The sequence below is a fragment of the Gallus gallus genome, chromosome 9 (assembly GCF_016699485.2).
Source record: "Gallus gallus isolate bGalGal1 chromosome 9, bGalGal1.mat.broiler.GRCg7b, whole genome shotgun sequence".
NCBI classification, from domain to species: domain Eukaryota; kingdom Metazoa; phylum Chordata; class Aves; order Galliformes; family Phasianidae; genus Gallus; species Gallus gallus.
In genome coordinates, this window is record NC_052540.1 from 14787170 (window position 1) to 14801292 (window position 14123).

General features: G+C 46.3%; 1 protein-coding gene across 1 annotated transcript in view; it reads left to right on the forward strand.

The window, feature by feature from the left end:
- LRCH3 (leucine rich repeats and calponin homology domain containing 3) overlaps positions 1 to 13769 on the forward strand; it is a 52503-nt gene extending 38734 nt beyond the window's left edge. Inside the window, 4 exon segments of the mRNA XM_040705668.2 lie at positions 494 to 612; positions 2044 to 2181; positions 4386 to 4463; positions 10135 to 13769. Coding sequence (XP_040561602.1) covers positions 494 to 612; positions 2044 to 2181; positions 4386 to 4463; positions 10135 to 10263 — 464 coding nt within the window. The 3' untranslated portion in view covers positions 10264 to 13769.
- Positions 13770 to 14123: the final 354 nt, after the last annotated feature.

Consider the following 14123-nt stretch of genomic DNA (forward strand, 5'->3'; position numbering starts at 1 on the left):
GTAAACACGTGGCATTATAAATACTTTGTGAATGACCATCGTAGCTGTGCAAATGTGGGAATCTGTACTTCTTGGTCCTTGTCCTTACGCCTAAGAAGATAGCAAGGAAATGCCACGCAAGCCTTCAGCAAGTTATAAAGGCAGCTTGATGGAATTTGCACTATATGTAGCAGCATGGGGCGAAATTGCAAAGCCTGTAGAAAAGCTAAACTCTTTCAACATACTTCATGTGTCAAAACTTTGTCCTCTTTTTGTGGATGATCAGTAGCCAAGAGAAACAGCAAAATCTAAAGGGAAAAGAAGATGTGTTAGGAAAGACCTCGTTTACATCAGCAGGTCATTAGTTTGGTAGATTCGTAGGCTTATGAAAGAAGCAGATGTGTGAAAAGGAATGCCCTGTACCCATTCTGGGACACTGTACACATGTAATGCAGCAGCAAAGGGCAGTCAGCCAAACCATACTTACTGATTTCTCTTCATGCTGTTTTTTCAGTGGTTGCTTCATCATCTTCCCGTGCCTTGTCTCCTGCTAATGATCCTGCAGACACGAGAGTTAGACAGAACTCCAAGCAGCGTGAGGAGGAGCTGGAGCTAATAGAGCAGCTACGTAAGGTAAGTGCTGACAAAACCAGTGAGCCTCTCAGTAAATGCCTTGTGTGCCACCGTGTTAAAGCTGCCCTTGTGTTCTGGACTGATTGCACTGAACCAATTATGGTGAGGAGTTGACCGGAATTGAATGGCACTGTGCAATCTGAGTGTTTCTTTCAAATGGATGCAGATTGAGCTGCTGTGAAATACACAGCTCTAACTCCTGCTTGTGACTGGCCGGTGATCTTTGCTTTTAGAATGAATGCATGCATTCCTCCTTATCACCCTTCATACTTGTGGGGAGCTCCCTGGGAAGCTCCCTCAATGCCTTCCTTTTGATCTCCTTTTAAAAATACATCTTTGCTGTAAAGCCTGTAGAAAAGCAGGGGACATGCAGAGACTGCAGCCAGTCATGATGACAGCATGCTTTCCTTGCGTGCTCTGGGTCCACCTGTCGACTCTCACTTTATCCTTAGTTATTTGTAGAGTATCTGTGGCAAAAATATTCCTTACATCCAGGCTTTTTGTTTGTTGAGGGCCAGTACACCCTGGTTTGTGCCCATGACAGTGGCTAATACTGAGTATGCCACAGGGCATTCAGGTACCACTCTGCTTTGCCCCAGGCATGCTTTTGTTGTCTGTGAAGGGATTCCTTGAAGTGCTCTCATGCTCTGAGCTTTCTCAATAAATGAGAATTCCTCTTTCTAAAGCTGATTTTTAAAAGCCATAAGCATCCCAGACAGACAGAGAGTTCTTCCTCTGCAAATTGTCAGAGTAAGGATGATCTGCTCTCTCCAGAAGGAGAAAGCTCTCTTAAGTAAAATGAAACAAAACTCAGCATTTGTGGAGCCATTCATCTCTTACCTCAGAATGCTTTATGTGCAGTCTCTCTCTTGTTCAGCTTCCTGGGTAAGATTAAATCTGTTTTATATACTTAAAATTTTTGATTTAACATAGCAACTTGGTGAAATTTGCATGGCATTTGAAGTAAAATCTGATTTGAATTTGTGTTCATCCCTTAAACAAATGTTAACTACATCATTTCTAAAAGCTATACTAAGCAATAGTCTGTTTTTTTCTTTACTGAGATTTTTGTTAGCTATGTTGTCCTCCAGTCGACAATTATTTTCACTTCCCTTTGCAGAACCATTGGCTGAGAATGTGAGGGATTAGGAGTAGTGTTCTTAGCCCCTGATTTCTGTTATTTTTGAACAATGGTTGTGTTAGTCCCCTGTGCTGAGCCAATAGAACTGTTCCTCATTGAACTCAAGTGCTGCCAGATTGCGTTCAGCTCTGGCCCAGCTCAGTGCAGAACCTGTCTCGGTGTTACTCAGAAAGCAGTTTCAAACAGGGAGCTGTAATGCAACTGCTTCTGCTCTTATCAAACGTTCTGCAGACTGAAACAGCCACAGGAAACCATCACTTACCTTTCGTGTCCACGTTTGTTATTCACAGAATATCGAATCACGGTTGAAAGTGTCACTGCCCAGTGATCTCGGAGCAGCTCTCACCGATGGCGTCGTTCTGTGCCACCTGGCTAACCACGTCCGCCCTCGCTCTGTCCCCAGCATCCACGTCCCCTCCCCTGCTGTTGTAAGTATGTCATAATGACGGCGTTTTGTGGGTGTCCAAAACCCTTCCAGCAAAGATCTGTAATCCATGCAAGCCTGAAATCCATTATTTTCATCTGTGAACATACGTGACAACTGTCTGTGCAGTGTCTGTGGATTCATTTAAAACCTATAGGTTTGGGTTTGTTTCATTTAAATGCAGTTACTTCTGATACAGATTTCCAGGAAACATTAAGATTTCATGTCCTCCCTCTGTTAACTTGAAAAGTAGTAAAATAAGAGACAGTTAATCCTGAAAAACAAAATAGGGTATTTCAGAAGAATAGAAGATCTGAGAAATTCAGGAAAAGCATAGAGAGACACAACATCCTCTCCGTTATTTGGGATCCCGCTGCACAGAGCAGCAAGAAGCAGCAGAGAGGCCAAAATGGTTTCTGTATCCATTTCACAGCACTACAAATTTCTTTGCATAGGAATGTCAGCAGAGCACACTTGAGCTGTGTTTGCACATGCTTGGAGAACACCACCTCCTGGAACAAAGTAAATGCACTCATAGCTCTCTGTGATAGCAGGAGGAAAAAAGTTTGCTCTATCTGGAGGCTGTTCAGAGCAAGGAAAGAAGTGCACAGAGGAGTCTGACAACTGAGGAACTTGCTCCTCTTAACTGCACCTAACTGCAGTGCTTTTGTAAGGCAACGAAGGTAATATACTACTGAGTGCATTGTTCTGTATCGTGTCGGGAGAGCACAGAATGAAAGTGAGATGAAGAGCTGTGACATGGCGACAAATGAGTTACATGAGCTGTCAACCCAAAAAATAGCCTGCATGTGGCAGTCAGAAAGTTCAGTGTAAGCATTCAGGATCAGCTACTTGAAAGTACAACAGAGAGACAAACTGCTTGTGATGCACCTTCACGTCATCTTAAAACTAAATAAATAGGGGGAAAAAAGCCTTTTCCTGTAGGAGGAGTTGGAAGCAAGCGTGTCATTTGCTTTTGCTCATTTTGGAGCCAGTCCTTGTGTTGGTTGGAATTCGAACTGGCACTTACAGGGCTGCATACTGCATCGTTGTGGTTCCTCCTGCTTGGAGTTATGTGAACAAGGAGATGTCTTCATTATTTCGAGAACGACTGAGCTGGACACGCCAACGTTTTAGGCAGATTGTGGAATCATTAAGAGAAATGCAGACAGCTGCTATTCACAAGACTGGAGCTGTCAAGAATATCTTCTCAATGGCCTGGTTTTATGTGCTGCTGAATATTCTGCGTTACGAGTTAAATCACGGCTTTGTCGTCAGTGTCACAGAAGAGGCAGCCTGTGGCTGGATGGCTCCAGCAGCAGAAGAGGCATCGTGCCTTTCCTCGGTCACAATGTGATCTTTGTGCTCCCTCCATCCTGCAGGAGAAAGAAGGCAGCAAGAGCCTTTAACCTGCTTTCTTGGTGAGGAGCATGGCAGGCTGAGGGGGGAGCAGAGGAAGAGCCCCACCAGTCTGCTTTTCTCCCCTCTGAAGGAAGAGCACTGAACTCGCAGGGGCGGCTGCTGCACACACTGTGGGTAGCTTGTGTGAAGGAACAGGAGGCTTGTGTCTCTGTAATCAGAAAGGAATAAGCTTCAGGAATAGAAACAAGACAGAGCCAGTGCAGTGCTATGGACGCGTAGAGGTGAGGAAGCCAACTACACAGAAAAAATCTTACTTGAAAAGTGCCAGTGAGTTCATCTGCAAGAGGCCTGTATGCAGCAAGTCGCAGTGCCAGTTTTATTCTGTGGTCTTCTGGATTCATCCAGCCTTCATTTTTTTATCTCTTTCTTAATTGAAACAAGATTGTCAGCATTTGTTTAATGTAGTAATCCAGAATGGACTCCAGATTGCTTCATACCATTAAATTGTGCTGAAATCACAGCGCAGGTGCTACGTATGTGTATGTTTCATTCAGTGTATGTCTTAAATTATCCCATTACAGTCACTGTAAGTGTTAGCCTGGTTTATGTAACACTTTGTGTACCAATGCAGCACAGGTTAGAGCTGTCTTAAAAAATCATCCAGTAATCATAAAGGAGCTTTTCAGAAAGCTTGAAACTTGCTTTTCCAAGCAAACTGCAGCACAGCCTGGTTTGAATTATACAAACTTACTGCACTGTGATATTTTTTGGCCAAGAGGTTTATTAAGAGTTTCATTAAAACTAAAACCCTTCCAGTTAAGAGCTCTTTGCCTGCTTCTGTTGCAGCCTAAGCTGACAATGGCGAAATGCAGACGAAATGTGGAGAACTTCTTGGAAGCCTGCCGAAGGATCGGGGTGCCTCAGGTATGTTTTGGTGCTGTTCTGATGCTGTGGTGCAGATGTGATTTTTTTGTATGTGATCGGGAAAGAAAATAGAACTTTCCTTGTAACGTTTGATGAGGAGAAGGTGATTGAAAGTTCAGAAGGCTCACATGCGAGGTATGCCTTACTGTATTAGATAAGATCCTGCGTTGTCTTCCCCAGTAAAAAGAGGCTGGGTGTAGTTTATCTGCCAGAGGTCTGATTCGCTGACTGCTGTGCCTTAAGTGCACCCAGCTGTTAGGAAGTTTGAGCCCGGCTTTAGAACTGCAAGGTACTTCATAGACACAACTCAGTTCTCCCAATATTAGGTATTTGGCAGCTTAAAAGTGGGATAACATTTGGATGACGTTTTGCATGTGTAACTTCAGTTCCAAAGCATTTGATGTTCCTTCAGAATAATCCTTTGTGTGAACATCTGTACCATCTTGCCAAGAAGTCTCGCTGTTATTGCCCTTTCTCTGACGGTAGCTGTCTTTGCATAGACCCTCATTCTCTGTGCTACATACCAGAGGTAGAGCTCCAATCTCTGGTTTTCTTTCTCCCTTCTGAACTGAGTCCTGTTACCGTGTTTTGTGCTGTCCTGTCCTTTCCACTTTGTCTTATTCAGCAGCTGCCTCAATACACACGATTTCAATAGTCACGTTTTCTCTTTGTTTTTCTCCTGGTGTATAAATGGGATTGGTTTCTTATACCTACCCAGTGTTTCTGTTGTAGGTGCTGTTTTCTTTTTTATGTATTGTGAAAGGGAAAAGTAGACCCAGTGACTCATTTCCCTGCTGTTTCTAAAAGCAGTGCTCTCCAATCAGCCATGCAGTATTTTCTGATAGCTTCATACAAAGGCATTTGAGCCGTTGGGATTTTAGGATAGCATATTTGTTGAGCTGCCCAGCAGTTCCACATGTCTCACTGGCGTTGGAACACGGTAGGAGGTCATAAATGATCATTCATGTTTTGAGATGATGGGATATTTTAGTCCCCTACGAAACTGGAGCCTGTGACTTCCAGCAGGACTGTACACTGTAAATCCTTCTGGGGCAAAATGGTTCAGTCCCATTGCAGCTTCCCTGTTCACAGCTCCCTTTGACACGGAGATGTCATTTTTATGGGCTTTGAGTACAAAGCTGATCTCTAAAATGGCACGCATTTAAAAACAATAAAAGGACATTCAGGCAAAGAGTCTCCTATAGACCCAGTCTGCTCCATCTACCGCACCTCCTGCTTAGGATCCTGCTGGTTTTCTCACTTCTCCTGCTTTAATGTGAAAGAGTTCCAGGAGAATGAATGTCTCTGGGGAAACTCACTGAAACGCCCCCATCTGAACTCTAAAGTTGCCCTCACATGTCTGCATTACATCTCTGCTGAGACGAGAAGGGCAGATATCAGTATGGAGGAATGGCGTGGCAGCCTAATGCGTTTCTGCTGAAAAGATGCCCGCAGCTATTTCTTGCCATTTAAATTCCAATTGCACAGCTGAAGGGCTTTCTGGAAGTATGGATCCATGTCAAAGTACCTTCTAGGAGGAATGCCACTTCACATAGAAGGTTGCTTTTAGAAAATATAATTACAGGCATCGTAGTGAAGCGGCCATTTCCACAGGCCTTTGCTCTGTGCTCTGGCATGAAAGGAACCCCACAGCTGAGCACACTGCTGTGTGTGCATCTAGATTTCATTGACGTCCAGCAGGCGAGTGAGACACTGAGAATGGCTACAGAGCACTGAAACTCTTAATTAGCAATAGATTAAACTCTAATTAGTAACAGATATTTCTGCAGAATGCTGCATTCAAGTATCAATTGCGCACAAATAATCCCTTGTGCTGTTTTCATTAATTATGGTACGTGTGCAGGCTGAGCACGAGCACTCAGTGCCAGAAGCATCCCAGCAAGCTGCAGGCTGCTTGCCCTGCAGACATGGCTTCCACTGAGACGTGTGTGAACTGCTCTGATTTGAACTGCCAGGATGGTGCCACGTGTGAGCTGTGTTGGTTACAGGCTCCTCGCTGAGCACTGCGTATCTGCACTGTGTGTTCTTTGAAGTGGGACTTGTTCAGATTGCTTTGTGAGAAAGAACCATGTGTTACTCTTCTTGAACATGTAGATATATCTGAAATGTCTGACTGACTGCTTGGTGGATGTTGCTATGGCTAACTGACTGACCTTTTTTTCTGTCTGTTTTCCCTTCCTGCTTACACACTCTGGACAGGACAATCTTTGTTCCCCTTCTGACATTCTTCAGCTAAACCTCAGCGTTAAAAGAACAGTTGAGACTCTTCTTTCCCTGGGGACAGATTCAGAAGAATCCAGTCTTGTCTCCCTTTCTATTCAGCTCTGGGGCTTTGTGGTGTTTTACTGTACTCTGATGCTAACGCTCTGTATGGTCTATCGCTGGGTCTTCTTCCTCTAGCTGAGGGGCAGTGCTGCTGTTTCCTCCCTCCATCACTCCGGTTCTCTGTAAAGGATTTTGGGTTCTGTCAAGACCGCGTGTACGAAGTGCTCTTTCTCTCTGACGGGAAAGAAGTAACAGAGGTGACAAATGCAATGTGTAAACACATCGGTGCATCCACACAACCACCTGTGACATAACTCACGTTTGTATTTACCGTGTGATGCTGAGCAGATGCAATGCCAGGGGAGGAGGTGCTGTCTGTGGGCTGAGCTTTAGGGACCCGTGGGTGCACGCTATGGGTGCTATGGGCTGACTGCTGGTGAGGGATGTAGCAGTAGGAAAACTGCACTGTCAGTCTGTGCCTCAGTTTCCCTGTCTGTGTAATAAGAACTGCACCCAGTTTGGTAAACTGCTTCAGGATTATCTGATGAAAGAGGCGTTAAACAACACAAAGTATTCTGAACATCAGTGACCTCGAGTAGATCTCGCAGCCTTGGGAGACGTGGTCTGATAAGTTTTGTCCACGAGATCTTGGGATTTTTAGTCGGCTCCCGGCTCCTTATCCCTGCTGCTGAGAGGCTTTGACTTTCCTGGTGGCAGACTCCCGTGTTTTATCTATGAGTCAGGGGGTTCACAATAGCTGTCCGTGAATCCTGAGCTTCTTGAGCTTCATAGCAGGTCAAAGAGGAGATTTGCAGAGAAACCGAACTCTGTGAACAGCTCTGAAAGAAAACATTTCTGGCACGGAAGGAAAACTGCTTTGGGTTCTGTCAGATGCCCCAGGATTGCCATAGCGTTTTGCTGTGCCCTGGATAAAACTTAACAAAGATTTCCTGAGCTGCCACTTGATTGTGGAAGCCTCAATCCGCGCTTCTCCCCCTTTTGTTCCCATCTGGTTATTCCCAGAAACTTTGGTATCACACAGTTGCAGCAATAGGCGGCCTGGCTGTGTGTTCGGCTCCCTCTTTGCTGTTACACAAATCTCAGGTGGTCTCCTGCATGGCTTTAAGGCTTTTCCCTCCTCTGGGAAAGCATCCTGGTGCTTTAATGTGTTTCTCAGGGACACCTCAGGACTTGGGGGTGCTGCCCGTGCCACACACAAAAGACCACATCTTCTCAGAGTGTAGGTTGGTTCGGGGAGCTCTGCCCAGAGGTCAGATGCAGGTAAGTGCTCAGTGATGGGCCTGTCCTGAATGTGACTTCAGTACCTGTTTGTTATACCTGAAAATGAAGCCGGTGGTTTGTAAGCCCTGGTTCAGTGGTGACGGCACTCCCGCGTTAACCTGACAGCAACTCTGAAGCACAGTTTAAGATACACGGCTGCAGATATGGTCGCTTTCAGTACAAACGTGCTACGCGTACGTGGATCTCACAAGCTCTTGTGACATCAAGTGAGTATTTAGTAAAGGAGCAGGTGGAGGAGCTGATGCCCTCTTCCCAAAGCACACTGTGACTGGCACAAAACCTTCTGCCCAAGCAAAGCATTGCTGAGGAAAGAGGGGACCTTTTGCAGGGGGGGGGTTGTTTTTAAAGAAGCTATTTTTGCACTGTTGACTGTTGTGAACTAAATGAACTCTGTTCCTATGTTTCTTATCATCTTCTTCTAATGAACACTGTGATAAAAGCTGCCGGGGGTCTTACACTAACCGTGCCTTCCCCTTCCTCAGTCCTGTTTGCCACGGCTATCCCTGTGCTGTGGATTCTTTCCAAAGCTTTCCCCCTTATCTATTTGCATACCTAAGACAAAAAAAGATAACAAGCACTCGTTCCAGTTTACACGTATCTTCTCAAAGAGCACACTGTCTCCAAAGAACTGTTCTGCTGGAGGAGAAATGCATTTCAGCCGGATCAGCTGCTTTACTGCAGCGCTCTCAGCCTGGGTTGTCTCTGCCCACCCGGAGCTTTGTGGGAGGAGTGTTGGCTGCCATTATTTATGCTGAAGGATTTCTTTAATGCGGAGAATGAGATGCAAAGAGTGGAGAAGCGCAGGGAGCTGCGGAAGTAGCTCGTGGAAAAAGGATCTCTGTAGCTTTGTAGGAAGAGAGCACAGCTTGGTTATTTTGCTAGAGGTACAGAGGGCTGCTGGGCATGTGTGTCCCTGGATGGCTGCTGTGGGCTGAGGGTGGCCCCCCTGTGCCAAGGACTTGTGTAGGATGAGGCTTTAAATCCATCTGAGACTGAGAATAGCACAATTCTTAATAAACACTTTGAAACCTTTTTGCACTTTGTGTATTGCTCTTATTGGTCAGGATGGTTTTGGAAGCTGCTAAGTGGGCCTCCTGGCAGCAGTGACTCAGACACAACGCAGGAGGGACGTCTGTCCAATGGCTGTTCATTTCCCATTGCCTTAAACAGGAGAAATGCCGTTTTCTACACTGATGATCAAAGTTATTTCAAGCAGAAGCAAGTTGTCTGTTCTCTTTTCCTTTCTGTAAGACAAAGGGTGCTTTCTGCTTTTTTGTCCCTCCCAAGGAATTTGTGTAATGATAACCATCACGTCATCCATACGGGCAGAAGGATTTCACATGGGCAATATCTCGTTAGGAGAACTGCTTTCAAGCATGGCATTTCCCTTTAGACGTGTTGCACGGTGTATCCATGGCATACAGCACTGTTGTGTTTTCTGCTTTAAAGTTGGGGTTTGCCTGCATTTGGTACCAAAGCAAAGCTTGCTGCGGGGGCCCCCCTCAGAAAACCACTTGTGTTTTGGAAAGGAAGCCGTGCTATGACAGCAGTTCACCACGTTGAAAAGCAGAGCTTTTCCCCCTCCTGAAGTCAGCCTGATTATGATGTGGTAAACTGCTGCCATTTCTGCACGGGCAGAAAGAAAGGATTTTGCTGTTTCGTCCCACAGTCCTTCAGATCCTCCTCATTCGTTGTGTGCAGTGGCTGCTGAGTGCACGTGACTTTAAGCTCTTTACCAGAAGAGTGGTGAGGTGCTGGAACGGGCTGCCCAGAGAGGTTGTGGATGCCCCATCCATCCCTGGAGGTGTTCAAGGCCAGGTTGGATGGGGCCCTGGGCAGCCTGGTGTAGTAAATGGGGTTGCAGATTCATGATCCTTGAGGTCCCTTCCAGCCCGGGCCGTTCTGTGTGTCTGTAACCATCAGCCCAGCAGTAGCCGTGTACCCCGTTCTTATTTACAAGCAGAAGTTTCATTTCCTACCTGTGTGTGCTGTCCCTAACGTTTCATTTTCCAGTTTCCTTTTCGGTTGAGTGTTTTTCATCCATTTTGTTTTTTTTTTTGTCTTTGTTTTGTTCCCCATTCAGGAGCAATTATGTTTGCCTCTCCATATTTTAGAAGAGAAGGGTTTGACACAGGTAGCTGTGACTGTGCAGGCGCTGCTGGAGCTGGCACCCCCAAAGCAGCAGCAGCTTCAACACTTGTCTGCTGCGTAAAGACCTCCGGGACTTTTGGGTTACCTTGGCTAAGCAGAAGGACGTCAAGACTTTACTGCCCGTGCAGTGCATCCAAACACACAGAGCTCTGTTCTAAGGACACGAGTTTCCGTGATTCCTGACAGGAACGTTTTTGCTTCGTTTCTCCATTTTTTTTGGAGGTGACCGCAGTTTCCAGTAACGTTTTGATTAGAGAGAATTTTGCCCCCTGCTGATAAACGGGTGGTGAGGAGGGCAGGGAGTGCAGGGGCTGTTGGAGCCGGCTGTAGAAACTGACCTTGTAGGTGGAAGACGGTGGTGTACAGTTGGGAAAGCTGTTCCTATAGGAATTCATTTCTTTAATGAAAAAGGAGAACAAGAGGTGGTTGCTGCAGTGGGCACGAGGGGGATGAGATGGCGTTCCTTCTCCACGGGATTCAGAGGGACTTTCTTTGCCTCCTGAGAACAGCAGCTCTTTCCATTGTATAAACGTATCTATGTTTTTAAAGGAATTGCAGCACAATCTTAACCAGTGCGGTGTTTCCTATCGGGGTCAGTCCTTGTGCAGCTGTCACCTGTGTTGGCATATCCTCATTACTGAAGACGTGTAGGAAAAAAAGGGGGTTTCCCACCCCCAGAGGAAAAAAATACTGCATGTTTTCTCCACAAGAAACATCTTGGTAAAAGATGCTAAACCAGAACCGTTTAAATCTAATGGGTAACGGTAGCATCCTTGCTGGGTTTGCATTCTGTTTGGGCTTCAACGCATCTATCCGTGAAAACTCATGCAAAATTGGGGGTCTCCCACCTCCTCTCACCTCCCCTCCAAGCCCTGCGTGATGCATTCGGTTACTGAGTGGTTTTGTCACATGGCTGCCAAGAATCACATCTGCATCGCGCTGCAGTGCAAGGAGGGACAGCCTGCAGTGCGAGTCAGTAGGAAGCCGTGCCCGGGTCATACTTCGGTGGGGGTGGAGCACCCGGTGCAGACAATGCTGAGCATCACCGCTGCTGAGAAATGTGTCATTTTAGGAACATAAGGACTGAATTTCCACAGGTGGGCTGCGTGTTGTCAAAGCAGAAGTACTGCAAAAGGTGGCTTCTATTTTTGTGGGCTTGACGGGGCTTTAAGCCTTTGGTTATGGCTGTTTGTATAGAGGGATGCACTGGTTTTACACAACTGCCGTTACTTTCTTCCTCTTTCTTTAACATAAAAATGGAAATTCAGCATGCAGGAACAGGAGAGGCAGCAGGCAGGTTTGGAATTGCACTCAGAAGTCAGTGTGCAAAGCACAGATGGGCAGCTCTCTGTGCCCTTGTCCCAGCAACAAGGCCGAGCTCGCTACCAGATCAATCACAGCATCTTTTTTTTTTCCTCTAAGAAAGTCCTTGCAAAATGCAGTTCTCCACCCATGCAGTCCTTTTACTGATTCTGATCCAGTTCAGGCATCCCAGAGCAGTGTGCCACTAACGTGGGTTGCATGGAGTCTGAGAACAGCATCGTGCCTCGGAGGTACGCTGGAAGCAGAATACATCAAGAGGATTTCATAGTTATAAAGGAAGGAGAAGGAGTGAGGAACGGTGAGCTCAAAGCCATTCTCGCCGCAGTGAACCTGCACGGGGACACTGGCAAAGGCTGCTCTTAGCTGGATTTTTCCCCTTTTGATTTGCAGCTTTGTTTCCACTCTGTTTGCTCCACGTATGTGTCAGGACTCGCCGTGATGGCTGTTGTATCGCTGTTTCACACAACGATTCCAGTTGCTCCTTATTGGCATTGGCTGGTCGTGTTGTAGGTCACAAAGAACACACGAAGGGGGGTTTAAAACTGCACAGCTGGAAGGAGAAACCTTTTCACTCCAAGTAGCGTGTTGCTCTGAGCTCTGCAAGAAATGGAAATGCCAACAGCTTGCAATGTGTAGGGGAAGAGAGCAGCTCCGTGCAGGCCTGCTTTGCTCCCAGGTAGGTTTTATGTTTCACATAATTCCACTTGTAGGAATTACTGGGAATTCTTGAAGGGTTACACATAAGTGTCAGGAGTCACTGCTGCAGTTTGGTGGGTGGAAGGTCTGCCACTCACAGCAAACGGTGCAGCATAGCACAGATGTTTCTTGTGTGTTTGTCCCTCATGCAGTTTGAAAGAGGAGGACACTGAATTCATGATAGTTCTCAACATTAGGTCATTCGGATCACATGGGAGCACGTCACTTCTTACTAGCACTCATAGACTATGGAGCTGTGAGGGTGGTGTTTGCTTTAGTCCAGCTTCCAGCACTTACAGGAAATGAAACTTAACAGTATTCAGGTAGGTGGGAGCTTGACGTTTCATTAATACGAGTTCATAGGAATCAATGGGTTGGGAGGTGGGGGGTCTGAGCTGCTCGAAATGGCCGTGTTTGTTGTCTGGGTAGGACAGCCTCTCTCGGCTGCAGGCAGCACATACACGTGCATGTGAAAGGCAGTGTTAGTGTGGCCGGGCAGCTGCACGTCCCGAGCATCACCCCTGTTGTCACAAGCAGCAGCTCGCCCCGGCACCTTCAGGTGTTTGTGGCCACCTTAGGTTAAGCTGCATAGCCTTGTGTGTTCCTGCTGGCAGATGCTAAATGCTGACCAGATGTTTAGGGCAAAAATCCAAACCTGAAGTTTCATCGTACGGTTTATTTAATGTGTTATACCAAAAACAAGTGCTGTTTTGCAGACTCGGTGGGATTTTTTAGTGTGTTCGTGTGCAATTTTTGTTGTATCCGGTGAAAAGAATGTGTATAGAATTCTATTCTGTGTTCAGAGGCAGTTACCTTTCCTTTCTGGGGCATTTGTGTTGGAGGATGTGGGAGGAATCCATCGCGGCGCTTTGTGCTTTGCTGGTGCTCATCCACCAGCTCTGCTGTGTCACCATCCTTCCTCCAGCGATGGTGAGCGCTGACTTTGGGGCTCCACAACGTTACCCACTCAAAACCAAGCGGCAGTGGCACTGAGGGGTCCCTCATAGCATTGGTGTGATGGGGTCAGAACAGCGGGGATGTGATTCCTCCCCTTGTGAAGGAGGGGACTTTGGTGGCCTGGCTGAAATAAACCACAGAGAGCTTTTCCCATCACCGAGAACTGCTCTGCTGTTGTCAGTCGTGACCCGGTGGCAAATGGTTCTTTTTATCCTCTTATGACTATAAACGTTCCTTTGAAAAAAACTAAAGACAAAATAAAGTGTTTTAGGAACAGAGGACTCCTAAAGTGACTTTAGACGTTCAGAAATCCTTTTGTATAGATACTGTGGTGTTTTACAAAGCAATCTAATTTTGTTATTTCTGAAAGCAGTGTAAACGTGTAATTAATAAAGGATTTTAAGGCTTCATCCCATGCTGTACGTCTGTAAATACATTCCATAATGTCTATGTCTGTTAAATATAAATATGTTTGGATACTGTACACTTTATTTTAAATTGCCTGTATTCTGCCAGTAGTGTGAACTTCTAGCACATTAATAATATAAAAGGAAACCATGGGTAATTTGAAATAAAGTTTTAAGACTTACATCAACTGTGTATTCTGCCATTTTTGTTGTGTGAATGGACGCCCCATCCTCTGTGTGTGAATGCCAGGTGTGCATTCACCTTCCACCTCCCCACCTCATCCTGCCTTGGGTTCACTGTGTGCAGTTCGTCCCCACGCTGCACGCGGGCTGTGTGCACTCAGCGGTCCGTTCAGCAGCTGTATGGCCACAGAAGTGCAGTCAGCTCCGATTCCTGACCACCGAACCCTGTGAGACTCACGAGGAGAGCAGTGACTGAGGCAGCAAAGGCAGCGGAGAAGCCCGGAGGAGCTGCATGGATGGCAGCGTGAACAGAGCACAGGCAAGAGTGAGTGTGTTGTCCCTGCCTGGAGGGCGT